Consider the following 14,454-nt stretch of genomic DNA (forward strand, 5'->3'; position numbering starts at 1 on the left):
GAAGGATTCAGAAGTCGAGCATGAGCTACTGACCTGCTTACCAAGGAGATACAAGCAATATATGTTGCTGTTTTCTCTTTGCATGTTTTGCTGTTGAAAATTGGACATTTAATGGCTAGCAGCAATTCTCTGTAACAAAGCTGCTTCTCTGTACCCATGGATCACATTTATTGTCCTTAAGAGAATGGTTCCCTATGCTTATCAACCTTATGAGAATTGCTCCCAGCCTCAGCATTTACTCTAGTAGGGTATCTGGCTACTTGATGCTTTGGGCTTACTTAAAACAGTCTGTGTCTCTTCTGGGGCTTTGGGTGGCCAAAGCTATGAATGTGACACCTAAGACTTGAAAGAGTGCAGCATGACTTTCCAGAGAGTTATCTGTGCCTTCCCTGGGGCCGGTAGGTTACGCTAGCAGTGTCACAGATAAGACATGTTATTGATGACTATAGCAGTGTGTCTATTATTGAATCCATTTGTCAGTATCAAATGCATTTCAGCCTGTAACTTGGGCCTCAGTAGTTCAGCCTAGAATGAATTGGTTGAAGAAAAAATGTTGTGTTTAGCACTCTACTTTCAGTACAGATACTGTTGTACCCTGGAATGTTAAGCACCTATATGATCCATCTGGGTCTCAAGAGATTGCTTGTTGTCTGGTTTTAGTCTTTTGCCTACTTTATGTATTTATATTTACCTTTTCTTGTGCTGTGATCTGGGAAGGTTGTAGGACAACTAAGAATCAGGCTTCAAATCAGCTACAGTATTTAGCAGTTACTGTTAGCTGATCTGTTTCCACTGAATGTGCCTTGTGTGCTTCAGTGTGACACCGTGCAGGAGCGGAGTTTGCTCTTGGCAGGCCTGGAAAGCTCTGCTGGAAAGGCTGTCCATCTTAGCTTGCACAGCCTTGGAGCAGGTCCTGGGGAGTGGGTTTAATGGAGGTCCTAGTGGGTGGGAGGTTGACCATGAGCCAGCAATGTGCTCTTGTGGCCAGGAGGGCCAGTGCCGTATTAGAAGGGTTGTGGCTAGTACATCGAGAGAGGTTTTCCTGCCACTCTACTCTGCCCTGGTGATGCTGCATCTGGAGTACTGTGTCCTATTCTGGGCCCTCCAGTTCAAGAGGGACATAGAACTGCTTGAGAGAGTCCAGTGCAGAGCCACAAAGATGATTAAGGGAAAGGAACATCTCTGTTATGAGGAGAGCCTGAGGGAGCTGGGGGTATTTAGCTTGGAGGAGACTGAGAGGTCACCTCGTCAATATTTATGTGTAGGGTGAATGCCAGGAGGATGGAGCCAGGCTCTGCTGAGTGGTGCCCAGTGACAGGACAAGGGGCAATGGGTGGAAGCTGAGGCATAGGAAGTTTCATGTAAACATGAGCAGGAATTTTTTTTCACTGGAGGGTGATAGAACCCTGGAACAGGCTGCCCACAGGGGTTGTGAAGTCTCTCTCTCTGGAGATATTCAAAGTCTACTTGGATGCATTCCTGTGTGATCTGGTCTAGGTGATCCTGCTGTGGCAGGGGGGTTGGACTGGATGAGCTTTTGAGGTCCCTTCCACCCTCTGACGTTCTGTGATTCTGTGAGTGTGCTTGTCACCTTGTTCCCCACAACCCTATAACTGCTTCTCTTCTTGGGAGCCCTTCTGGTGAAGGATGTGCTCCAAAAGCTGCAGCAGCAGCTCCTGTTGCTTCTCAGGGTGGAGTAGCAGGCTGCTCAGGAAAAATCACAGGGCTCTGAGGCCTTTAGGAAGTTCACCTTGGTATTTGGCCATCCTGTGGCTCGGGCAGCTGTTGGTTCCTGTTTTACTTAAGTAACATACACCAGTTCTCAGCTGAGGTACCAGGTGAAGCAAGGTTCTTCAGGTACCGATTTCAAGGGTCAGATGGGGTGAAGAGATGAGAACAGTAGGTGCCCCAAAGTGCTGTTCCCAGGGACTCTTGGCAGACCCACACCAAGTTACTATGAGGTGTGCCTTGCTCCTGCTTCCACACCCTTCTGGTGTCCTCTGATTGGTGTATGTTGTGACTTCCTTCAGCACAGCTGCTGGCAGCTTCCTGAAGGTGAACTCATCTAAGAAAAGCCCTGACTCAGAAATTGCCATCCTTTCTGAAAGCGAGAAGCACAGCTGAAGTATACCTGGAGACTCCTCTCTAACTGGTCCATGCAGCATGTGCTGATCATCTGCCATTTTGGCTCTGATTTTGTTGCACTATTTAGGGGATAGACCCTGAAAAGCTAGGCAAGAGGGTGGCATGTCTAGTGTGTAGGCACAGGGACTTTTGAGAGGGATGATGAGTTGGATTATTTGTGTGCACATTATCCAGGACGCTGTAGACATTGCAAGAAAATGATATCAGATAAAGCACTTTGTGTTGTGTTAAGGTTGCTCTCATCTTTAAGGCGGCAACTGCTGGTTTTGGAGTTGTGGCTTTGTTAGTGATTAGGGCTGGGATGGCTACTAGGAAAATGACAGATGTTCCCCAAAGGGGAATAGAAAGGGAATAAGAGAGACAGACTTATGGGCTGGAGAAGAGAACTAAAACAGCTACAAGGAAAATAATAAAATGGAACATACATAAATTGATACAAACCATTATCAACCCCAAACGTCCTGGTGGCAGTTTCATCACCACCAGCACTGACACTGTGACCTAGACTCAGCAGCAGATGGGAGCCAGATTCAGGAACTGGATTCAGAGGCACAAGGGCTGGGAGTCTTCCATGGACTCTGGCCATTGAAGGAAAGAGCTCGACATTGTGATCCCTGAGCTTTACACTGAATATGACATCCATGGAATGGAATCCTTTGCTCAGTTTAGGGTTGTGTGTTCTGTTCGCTTCTCTCTGCAGCTGTGGTCTTTCACTTGCTGCACCCACAATGTAGAACACAAGATTTAGCAGTGACTTTGGTCTCTGTAGGAGCAAGTTCAAGTGAGGCATGAGCCTTCCTGCACACTGGTCCTTGGTAGTAACTGTAAACATCAAACATTCTCGCTGCTAGAAGCAGACACTCCTCAAAAATGTGCCATTAGCTTCAGAAAGTGTAGTCACTGAGAACAGACCAAGCTGAAAAGTAAAAGCACTGAGCAGAATCAGTTCTGTTCTAGCTCAAACTCGGACAGGCCCTGCTGGGATCTGTGTGCTGCGGAGGCTCTTTCTTCCTGATTAAAGTCCAGGGATCAGGCAGGACCGTCCATTAGGGCAGCTTCTGCTGCATATCCAGGCTGCTTGCTAACTGCTCTGCATAAGTGGCTCTGAAGGGCAGACTGCTAAAAAGCATGTTGCATTGGGAGCAACGTGGTCTCTGACCTCTGAGTCAGAGTTTTAAGTAATTTTTAGAGTTATTTTTATTGCTGGAAGACAATGAAAAGTTGTCTTGAAATGCTGACTGGGGAGCTGCTGCTGCCGTTAAAAAAAAAACCCTAACAACATACCTCATTTGTCTTTAGCTGTCTAGAAATGGGAAGTTGGGTGGGGATTATATTTGGTCCTTCCTGCTTCCTGTCTTGACACAATGGTCCTGCATTGCAAATGCTAACTGCAGACTACAGAGTGTGGGACTAAAACTGATCAGTTCAGGTCTTTCTCACCACTTGGTGTGTGTGGGTGAATAGAACAGATGCAGTGTTGGTCCTCTTTTGATTTTCAAAACACGACAGTTATTGCTGAGTTAAGAGACTGGAACTCAGAATTTAACAGGAGTTCCAAAGCAAAAATACTTGAAAGGGAACTCAGCAGCCTTATAAACTTTGACAGTTGGATTTTTCCACTCCCCATACCCACCCCAAATCATCTCTCTTGTTTAATCTAATGGCTGCAACAGGTTTGAATGAGTCAGACTTGAAACAATGCCATCCACTGCTTTATGACAAGCAGCTAGATAGAGCTGCATGTAGAAGCCAGAGAGGAGGACATATTCCTGCTATATACTTTTGATTCTACTGCCTTCATGACTCAGACTCACTTCTTGCATATTCAAGCTGTCTGGCTGCATTTGCATACATTTACTTCTGGCATGAATTTTTGGTATCTCTGACTGTGGCTGATTAAGATACACAGGAAACAAACTTTTTTTTTTGGTAGCTGAAAACATCTCTGAGCCTTGAGACTGAGGTTGAATCTCTTACTATGTATGAATAGCAGTGGTGCCCTCTAAAGTCCACATGTCAAGGTGTGTTCTTTGTCCTGCGTTCCTTGACCCATTTCATGTACAGGCACTTGAGTAGGTGAGAATTTGACAGATGGCCATTGCAGCTTTTAGTGTTTATGGACTTAACAAACTGGGATGACTTGTCTGCAAAGGAGATGTAGCCATCTGCGCTGTTCTCTTGAAACTGAAGTGGGTTTGGGACCACTCTTCTTTCTTACTAAAGGTGTCCTTCAGTATGTTAGAGTTCTCTGCACTGATCATAGTCTTAAGAGGTTTGAGAAAGTAGGGCATTAGTAGGGAGGATGTGACTGTTACTACATGGTCTTTGACTTTGTTCTTTATTTTTCCCTCTCTTTTCTAGGAGGTTGTTGGAGTCTTCCCTCATTTCATTATCACGCTACGATGGAGCGGGATCCCGGGAACACCCAATCTACCCAGATCCAGCCAGGTAAGAGCTAAATGAAATCTAGGCAGACAAAATGCCATAACTTACTGAATCCTTTGGAAATAGTTCTAATACTGGACCCATGTCCTCCTTGGGAACTTGCCATGGGGGTAGGGTGCAAATCAAGTGAGAACATGCTGTTGGGTCTGGGAGAGGATCAGGTAAAGAGGAAGAAATTACTGTTCAAGTAAGCACATGGGGATTCCCAAAATCTTTGAGATGGAGAGGACTAGGTAACAAGCAGGTCCAACAGTAAGTGGGAGATAACAAATGTGACATCTCAGAGAAATACAGAAAAAAACCCATCTATTCGGGAGTAAGGAAGAATGCAGTAAAGGCAGTAAAGAGCTGGTGTGAGCAGATAACATGCTTGGGAGAGTGGAATGTCTCCATAAATGTATCTGTGAGAGACATGTAAGCAGGACATTATGGATGCTCAAGAACAAAATTATGACAATTTCTGAGTCATGAATCATTGACATTAGACATAGAAACACCTGCAGTGCTGCTCGATCTCCAGAAGAGGTGGGCGTGTTTCAGAGGACCAGAAAAAGCAGACATGGCAGAGTTATCAAAAATGGAAAGGAGTGATCTTTGTGGTTTCTACTTAGTGTACTAAGAAAGCAACAGATGGGATGATGTGACCCAGAGACTCTGTCAGAAGAAATGATAGAATCGTGAACAGCAAGCAGCTTTGGAAGCTTTCAGAGGGAAAAATCATGGCAAATAAGATTTCTTCAGATGGGTTTAACAAAGCTATGAATGAGGAAAATTCAGCAAGTGTGACATACATCTGATTTTAGCCTTTTAGGAAACCTCTAACGTAGCTGCATGGGTAAAAGGCTACTAGGGTTTGTCATCAAAGACAGTTCAGGAATACAATCTAGATTGCTTTAGTTAAGGTCTGGTGGTGGGCTTTTTTAATTAGTTTGCATCATTAACAACAGTTATTACATCTTACATATCCGCATGATACAAAACTGGGGGAGGGTGGGGGGAATGGCTGATGCACTGTAAGCCTGTGCTGCCATCCAGTGAGATCTAAACAGGCTGGAGAGCTGTCCAAAGGCAAACCTCAAAAGTTCAATAAGGCCATCTGTAGAATCCTGCATTTGAGGAGGAATAACACCAGGTACCAGGACAGATTGGGGGTTGTCCTGTTGGAAAACAACTCCATGGAGAAAGACCTCAGAGTCCTGGTGGACAGCAAGTTCTGCATGGGCCAGCAATGTGCCCTTGTGACCAAGAGAGCCAGTGGCGTCCTGAGGTTTATCAGGAAGTGTATGTCCAGCGGTATAGGGAGTCCTCCCCCTCTACTCTGCCCTGATGAGACCACACCTAGAATACTATGGCCAGTTTTTGGCTCCCCAGTTCAAGAGAGCCAAAGATCTACTGAACAGAGTTCAATATAGAGATATGAGGATGATTAAAGGACTTGAACATCTCTCTGATGGAGCAAGACTGAGAGACCTGGGGCTGTTTAGTCTTGAGAAGGCTGAGAGGGATTTTATCACTGTCTCTTCGAGGAGTGAGTATCAAGATGAAGGTGATAGTCTGGTTTTGGTGGTGCCTAGTGGTAAGACAAGGAAGAACAGGTACAAGTTAGAACACAGGAGGTTCCACCTCAACAAAAGGAGACACTTTATTTTAGGGGTGATGGAGCACTGGAACAGGCTGCTGAGAAAGGTTGTGGAGTCGCCTTCTCTGGAGACTTTTAAAACCTGCCTGGATGAGTTCCTGTGCAGCCTGCCCTAGGTGATCCTGCTTTGGCAGAGGCATTGGACCTGATCTCTGGAGGTCTGTTCCACTCCTTAGCATTCTGTGGCTTTTGTACAGATGATGCTCAAAGTAGTTCTCAAATGAAAGGCTGTGTTGCAAATTGGCCACGCGGCATGGACTATGCTGGTGAATAACTCCTTGCTAACTATTTGTAGATAAAGCCTTGTAGAGGTGAAATCTTATCTTAGGCTTTTTTCCATTACTGCAAGGAAAGATGCTCTGTAAAAATATTTCCAGGACTGAGAAATGATGTAAATAAAACTGTTTGCAATGAGGTGAAAGCAAGTTGGAGTGTGTAACCTACATGTAAGGCCATTGGGAAACCAACCTAGGGAACTGCACAAGATCTTGGTAACTGCATGTCAGGATGATGCTGATAAATGTAAAAGCTTTCTAAATGGCAATTGATTAAATGGCAGGTGAGGGGATTGATTTACCTGGGAAGATGAAAAGGGTACTTTACAGATGTTAATTAAAAGGTATTACTGATTCAGATCAAGTTGGGAATGCCAGGAGCTGCTGAGTTGTTGGAAGTGCACTATTCCTTATTCCTTATTTTTGGAATGCATAACCCAAAGCAGTCAGATCTGTTGAACAGGGATTGTAAGAACTGATCCTGGCTCTCTGGGAGCTGTCTTTTTAAAAAAGAAAGGCAGGAGGTTCTTGCCTAGGTTACTGAATCAGGTTTGCTTTTTATGAAGGTTAATAAAATGTATGGAAAGAGATTAGTGTCTGAGATATTTCCTAGCATAAGGAGCATTGTCAAAAAATATTCTTCTACTTGAAGGCATTTTTTAAATGATATTCACAGATTGCATTGGGTTGGAAGGGACCCTCAAAGGTCATTTGGTTCAACCCCCTTGCACTGAGCAGAGAGATCTCCAAATAGTTCAAGCTGCCCTGGGCCACATTGAATGTGTCTCTAGGGCCTCAACCACATCTCTGCACAACTTGTTTCAGTATCTCTTAGCAAAGAACTTCCTCCTTATGTCCAGCTTAAATCTACTCTGCTTCAGTTTCAAACTATTGCCCCTTATCCTATCACGACAGACCTTTTTAAGCAGTCCTTCCTCAGATTTCCTGTGGGACTCCTTCAGATACTAAAAAGTAATTTTAAGGTCACCCTGGAGCCTTCTCTTCTCCAGGCTGAACAGCCCAATTCTTGCATCTTGTCTTCATACCAGAGGTCCGCCAGCCCTCTGAATAAGATGGTCTTCATGTGACCGTTCAAGACTTTAGGTTGTGGTAGAAACTGTGGTAACTTGAATTTACATGGAGCTATGGAAAAAAGTCCAGTGTGGAAACCTCTTTGAAGAGGGTTAATTGTTCCAGGAAATGTCACTGCTGTTCTCAGAGGATGAGGATCATAGATTCATAACCAACACAAGCTGGATGTTTGAGTTGAGGAAGATTATAGAGTCTTCCTCAATAAACCTTATGATGTGCTAGTCTGGTGGAATGTCTTCAAGTGTCCCTTTAACTTACTAGGAATTGGCAATGAGATTAAAAGGAATGTTACTGTATTTTGAGCTTTTTGGTGTAGCAGCATTACAGAAAGTTAAGACTTTCATGTGTCCTTAAGTAAAAGTGTTGAACAGTGAAACAAAGGTAAAATATACATCTTTATATATATCTGTCTGTCTTCTTATACATATTTTTAATATATATTTATATAAAAAAACTCCTTAAGACCAAGCTGTCTCCAGGGGAGGTTTTTGGTTGGTTTTTTTTTAACCACACGATCTGAAGAATTTATTTCTGAGTGTGTTGTCTGTTTTGTTTCTGCCTCTGCTGTCTGTCATGGTGCTGTATATGAATGATCTAGACCAGGATTGAGGCAGAGAGGACACTTCTTGGAAGTCCCCTCAGTTTTGGAATGAATATTTTGATGTGAACTGGGACAGTCTTTCTTTCTCTGTGGCCTTGCTGAACAGACGGTCAGGTTGGCTGCTTTGTCATTCTCCACAGTTTCTGTGTGTTCTGAGCTCTCAAAACAATCTGCAGAGGAATCTAAGCTTTTGTCAAAGAGCCATATATATATAAATACACATGCAAACACACATATACTATTAAAAAAAATTATATATATATATAAAAGATGCTTCTTCCAGGCTGTATTTATGAAGTATCACAAAAGTGGTTGGTGGTTATGCCCCTAAAAAAAAAAATCTAAGGTGATAGAAAGTTACTGAGAAGGAGACTGTCATGCCAAAGGTTGCCTGTGAGTTGAACGTTTAAGTGTAATGGAAGCAACCAGCAACCAAAAGTTGGTGTCTGCTACCAGCATTGCCTTCAGTTCAGCAGCTGGTGGTAGGTATACTACTGTAGATATCACCAAGGAAATTAATAACAGCACTCAGGTATCAGCTTTAAAACATGTCTGCTGGCTGAAAGGCATTTAGAAGTATGAGCTATAACAATGTCAGTCAGCATCATTGTGGGGTTAATGAATACTATCAGTACTTCTGAAACCATAGGAAACCTGCTCAAGAGCATTGATTTTGGATGCAGATCCACCAGTTCTTGTGGCTGTCTTGGGAAATTTGGTGTAGTCATTCTCCAGTTGATGTTCTTGTGGTTGAATTTTTATTTACTTCTTCAGAAGATACTGAAGTGGAGAAAAGTGACAAGAAGCAGTCTTCATGTAGAAATGTTGATGTTGTCCATAAATACAGCCAGCTGCTTAGATACCTGTAGCTGTGGATACTGCTGCATAGTAGCTCACTGTTTATGTTTGTGATGCCATTTAGAGCAGGACACTTGAGCCTTACTAATGCTGGCAAAACACTTCCATTCCTCAGTTCCACTTGTTACACTCAGCAGCACTGTGTACCTAGAGAATACGCTGCTCGATTACATGGTTGGATGAGGCAGAAGCTTTTCAGTCCTGGATTTTGCACTGCAGCAATTCTCCCACTCATTGCCTTGTTCTGTTGTGGTCATGTGTGGTAGCCTCCTCTTAACCATCTGCTCCAGTAAATGGGGTCCAGTCACTTCAGAGATAAGGTTAATTTAGCTGTCAAATCCAGCATACTGTCCCATGGATGCAAACTTGGTATGAGAGTTACTGGATAATCTCTGCCTGTGTTTTGCTGCTGTTTTATCAGAAGCATAGGTGAGAAATAAAGGGACTGGGCAGCCTGCTGTGGTTGGTGTGTGTTTAGGCCCTAACTCTGGTCGGGAGGCTGATTTACAGTTGTGTTTAATAGATGAATGAAGAGATTTGTTTAATGCTAATCAGTGTTTCTTTGCTGCGGAGCTGTCCTGGAGGGAGGAGAAGGCTGCAAAGTCTCTTATGCTGGCTCTCAGCTCTAGTCAGGATTTGTGTAATGATTTATTTCCAAGGCACAGACAGCCTGCCAAAGAGACCTTTTTTTTTTGCCTTCCCTTCCATGCACTCATTTGTAAAGACTAATTTTGTAGTCTATTGCTTTGAATATGTTTCTGCCTTACCCTTTTATATTTCATCCCTCACACCTTTCTCCGTGTATCAGGCTTAAGCTTCTGGTCTTCCTTTCTGAACTCTTTCCACAGTCTATCTGGTCTCTATACCATGTGCTGTCAGGAAGCCAAACCTGGCATCTCATCATCCATTCTGGCCAGTCTTTATTGCTGAGTCTTTCTTCTTGTAATGAACATCCTTACGTTGTTCTCTTGTGATGTGCTGCTTAGTTTGGGAAGGCTAAAAGTCTGCAAAATTAATTCTTCTGTCTTTGTATAAAACTCTTCCTTGGTGTGATATGAGCCAAGAGAAGAGTTCAGTGATTACGGTAATGGACTGCCAAGACCATTGTTCATGTTTTCCAGCTCTGGTTTCTTTCCACGCTCTCTTCTTTTTCTATGTGCACATACTATGCCATAGACTTATTTTCAGGCATACACAGAGATTTTGGTTTATGGAAAAGACCAAAGAAGAGAAGCTTCTGATTTGAGTGCTGTGCTGCAATACTTTTTTTTTTATACTTGGCCTATTAAGTCTTCAGGGGAGTAGAGAGAAGTGCTGTGTTTGTACAGCAAAGCCTGCTCTGTTATATAAGCATAAGCAGCTTTGGTTCATCAAACAGTGCTTAAAAGGTCCAAGAGGAATCCAAACCAAACTAAGTGTGTGGTTCCCCTTACCTTTTTTTTTTGCTTATTGACTAATTTTTTAGACTCCAGAGCCTGTGGTCTGTCTGCTAAACTTGACCTTTTTACCATGATAGAAGCTTGGTAGGGTACAAGGTGCAACCTTGGGGAAGACTCACTTGTGTCTACATGACATTGAGTTCCTTCTTTTCTTGCTGCCTTTTGCTTATATGCCCTGAATATGTGATGCAATAGGAGATGGAATGTCCTTAATGGGTGTCTGCAGTCAAAAACTACATTAATCCGAACTATCTCTTGAGGAATTAGTGCATTTTCTTTTGTGCTGCTCTAGGGAGCATTCCCTAGAAGTGCTATGAAATGGAGTTTTCCATTGGCATACAAGTTTAGAGATAGTAGCAGAGTGCTTTGTCAGACCTGCTCTGGTTGTTGGCTGCTATGGATATGAAACTTAGTGGTGTAGGGATCAGTGCTGGGCCCAGTCCTGTTTAATATCTTCACTGATGATTTGGATGAGGGGATTGAGTCCACCATCAGTAAGTATGCAGATGACACCAAGCTTGGAGCAAGTGTTGATCTGTTAGAGGGTAGGAGGGCTCTGCAGAGGGACCTGGACAGGCTGTACAGATGGGCACAGTCCAGCGCCATGAGTTTTAACAAGGCCAAGTGCCAGGTTCTGCACTTTGACCGCAACAACCCCATGCAGTGCTACAGGCTGGGGACAGAGTGGCTGCAGAGCAGCCAGGCAGAGAGGGACCTGGGGGTGCTGACTGACAGATGAACATGAGCCAGCAGTGTGCTCAGGTGGCCAAGAAGGCCAGTGGCATCCTGGCCTGTATCAGGAATGGTGTGGCCAGCAAGATAAGGGAAGTTTTCCTCCCCCTGTACTCCTGTACTCAGCACTGGTTAGGCCACATCTTGAGTGTTGTGTCCAGTTCTGAGCCCCTCAATTTAAGAAAGATGTTGAGGTGCTGGAACATGTCCAGAGAAGGGCACCAAGGCTGGTGAGGGAGCTGGAGCACAGCCCTGTGAGGAGTGGCTGAGGGAGGCTGGGGTTGGTTAGTCTGGAGAAGAGGAGGCTCAGAGGAGACCTCATTGCTGTCTATAACTACCTGAAAGGAGGTTGTAGCCAGCAGGGGTAGTCTCTTCTCCCAGGCACCCAGTGACAGAACAAGAGGACACAGTCTCAAACTGCACCAGGGCAGGTTTAGGCTGGATATTAGGAAGAGGTTCTTCACAGAAGGAGTGATTGGCATTGGAATGGACTACCTGGGGAGATGGTGGAGTCACTGTCCTTGGAGGTGCTTAAGAGGAGGCATAGTTAATTAATAGGGTTAGGCGATAGGTTGGCCTCAATGATCCTAGAGGTCTTTTCCAACCTGGCTGATTCTGTGATAGAAGCAAAATCATATTCCCAGTACATTCCCATAGAATCAGCATCTCTCTGGAGGAGGGGAAAAAATATTTTCCAATAACCCTGTTGTGACAAATGATTGTGGAGTTGTATTTTTGCCACTGATTGCAGCATAACACAATGAAACTATGGGGTACTGGTAACTCTAAAGTTAAATGTGTCCTTAGGCGTTTTCTTCATGGTTGATAGTGAGGTCCACTGTAAAAGGAATTTAGCTTGAAACTGTTCTAAAGATGGGTAATATTCCTATGAGACAGGCAGGCCACCTCTCTATGATTACAAATGAGAATATTTTAATCTCTGAAGTGTCCCCTGGAAATCACTGCTCATTTGAATGGTTTTGTTTTATTTTTTCTTCGTTTAAAGCTGTTCACACTTTAAGATTAAAAATTAGGACTGCATTATCCATTTTCAGTCTCTTGTCCGTGGTGCCTTTGCAGGAAATTAAGATTGTATTTTCATGACCCTGGAAAGTACCAGTATGGTAACTTGAATAAAAAAAGAACAAAATTAAACACATACATGGGATGAGGAGGCAGGGAGGCAGCTAGAAATTAAAGATGTAGACCTCTTGATGTCTTATTTACTTGAGGGAGTTGTCATCTTTTCTCCTCCTCTCCAATTTGTGTTTGAGTCTAATCCAAATAGCGCTGAAAAAAATATTGAAGCATCTGAGAAGTCTGGACTTCAGCACTGAGTGAACTGTGTCACAAAGCATGTACCAAGAGCTGTGGATACATGCAAACCACAAAAAGAATTTTACCTGCTTAAGGTCTTACAGATGTTTGTAATGCTGGGGCTTCATAGCTGGTGTAAAGGCCAAGTTATCATGAGAGAGAATTAAGAGCTAATTGCAGAGGAAGACTTTTTTCTTCCAGGTGGGCTGCGAAGCTTTTGATGATTCTACTAAGATACATCTGGTAAATTGAATGAAATTGCTGCAATATGAAATCCCTACCATTTGTATTACAAAGTAGTTAAAGCTGTTAAACCTCTTTTTAAACTAGTTGATACCTATAGTGCTCCACAAGTACCCTCAGAAGAGCAGCACCTTCAGTGGTTGTTTGAACGCTGCTGATGTTCAGCGTTGCAAACAGGGTTTGAATTGGGAGTGGGCTTGATTTTTATCAGGGAGGCTTGCTGGGGTTAGTTATGTGAACTTGTAATAAATGAAACAGGGAGCTCCAAGGAACCTCAAGGAGCATACTTCTCTGTGCCATGGATGAGCTTTCTGTCCATAGGTGCTCTGCAGTGCTTCTGTTTGCACTACAAGTGAATCACATGGGAGTGCAACTTATAAAGGGAAGATGTCTTCTCTGTGTTTGCTTTGTTTGCTCTTGGATTGTTTTAGGTTGAACAGATAATTTTATGTGAAACAATGAATGATGTAGAGGGAGTGCATTGTGCTGGTTTGAGGCTAATTGGAATATTTTAATGAGAGAAATTACATCATTGATTGTAAAAAGGAATTAATGATGAAGTCTATATAATTTATTGGTCTGCTGAAAGGGATAAAAAGCCAAAATGTAAATAATTTGTCCCACTTTTGCTCTGGGATGCTTCTCCCTTTCACATCCCCTTCTCTCCACTCTAATATGTTCCACTAATCTTGTCTGACAAGCAGACTTTGCTGGTTGTTTTGGTTTCCATCTGGGAAGGAAGGGAAATAGAGAAGCTTCAAACCCCTTCTGCGTGGTTTCTTTGTCTGGGAGGGAATTTAGATTTCTGTATTGTTTCTAATTTGTATATAATAGTAAATATTTGTAAATATATTGTGTATGTATGCTTATGAATTTTGCTTTGCTGTAAATACAGCTTTAGCGTTTGAGCTGCTCTGGTAAATCTCAACTGTGTGTGTGTGTAAAGTTCCTAACCCACCACAAATGCAGACAGCCAGTTTTGTGGTAGGCTGTTACCACCCTGACACTTGAAGCTCAGAAGGAAAATTAGGACTGGCTGTTGTCCTGTACTTGTGTAATGAGTGTTCGCCTATGTCCCTCTGGCTCAGGTTGTCTCCTGCTGCATATTATGCTCAGAGGATGATCCAGTACCTCTCGCGGAGGGACAGCATTCGACAGCGCTCTATGCGGTACCAACAAAACCGCCTCCGCTCTTCCTCCTCCTCCTCTTCCACTTCAGAGAACTCAAGCCCATCCGTGGAGGGAAATGATCTGGAATTTGAAGACTTTGAGTAAGTGTGTGTGCTGCCCGTCACTCTTGCTTGAGTCTCTTGTCAACACAAGGCTGCTTTCTGGCTTCCTGCAGTTCACCAGTCAAAGACATCTGAGGCTTTCTGAAGGGAACTGGTTAAGTTAGGTCACTGAGCTGATCATTAGAGCAGTGGTTGCTACAAATAGGTCTTGTCATTTCTCTTATGAAAATTAAGGATGCTCTAGGCTACCTTCAGCATATCTGGCTGTCTCAACCAGATGTAAATGATGGGTTAAATAAAAAGGGAGACTCTCTTTCTATGTGGAACAGATGGGAAGCCACGAGTTTATTAGAGCCTTCAAATCTTGAGAGAGAACAGGAACCACAAAGGTCTTGGTTCTTTGGTCTAAGGCTGTGGAAGGCAGCCAAGTGTGTTC

The 14,454-nt window shown here is 43.5% G+C and overlaps 1 protein-coding gene across 2 annotated transcripts in view; it reads left to right on the forward strand.

Moving 5' to 3' along the window:
• The window catches only part of AMBRA1 (autophagy and beclin 1 regulator 1), a 142,235-nt gene that overhangs the window by 30,137 nt on the left and 97,644 nt on the right, over positions 1–14,454 (forward strand). For both annotated transcript variants that reach the window (XM_064145311.1, XM_064145320.1), the window contains exons 8-9: positions 4,507–4,593; positions 13,875–14,057. In XM_064145311.1, coding sequence (XP_064001381.1) covers positions 4,507–4,593; positions 13,875–14,057 — 270 coding nt within the window. The remainder of the gene's footprint in view (positions 1–4,506; positions 4,594–13,874; positions 14,058–14,454) is intronic.

Source organism: Pogoniulus pusillus, chromosome 1 (genome assembly GCF_015220805.1).
Source record: "Pogoniulus pusillus isolate bPogPus1 chromosome 1, bPogPus1.pri, whole genome shotgun sequence".
Taxonomy (NCBI): Eukaryota; Metazoa; Chordata; class Aves; order Piciformes; family Lybiidae; genus Pogoniulus; species Pogoniulus pusillus.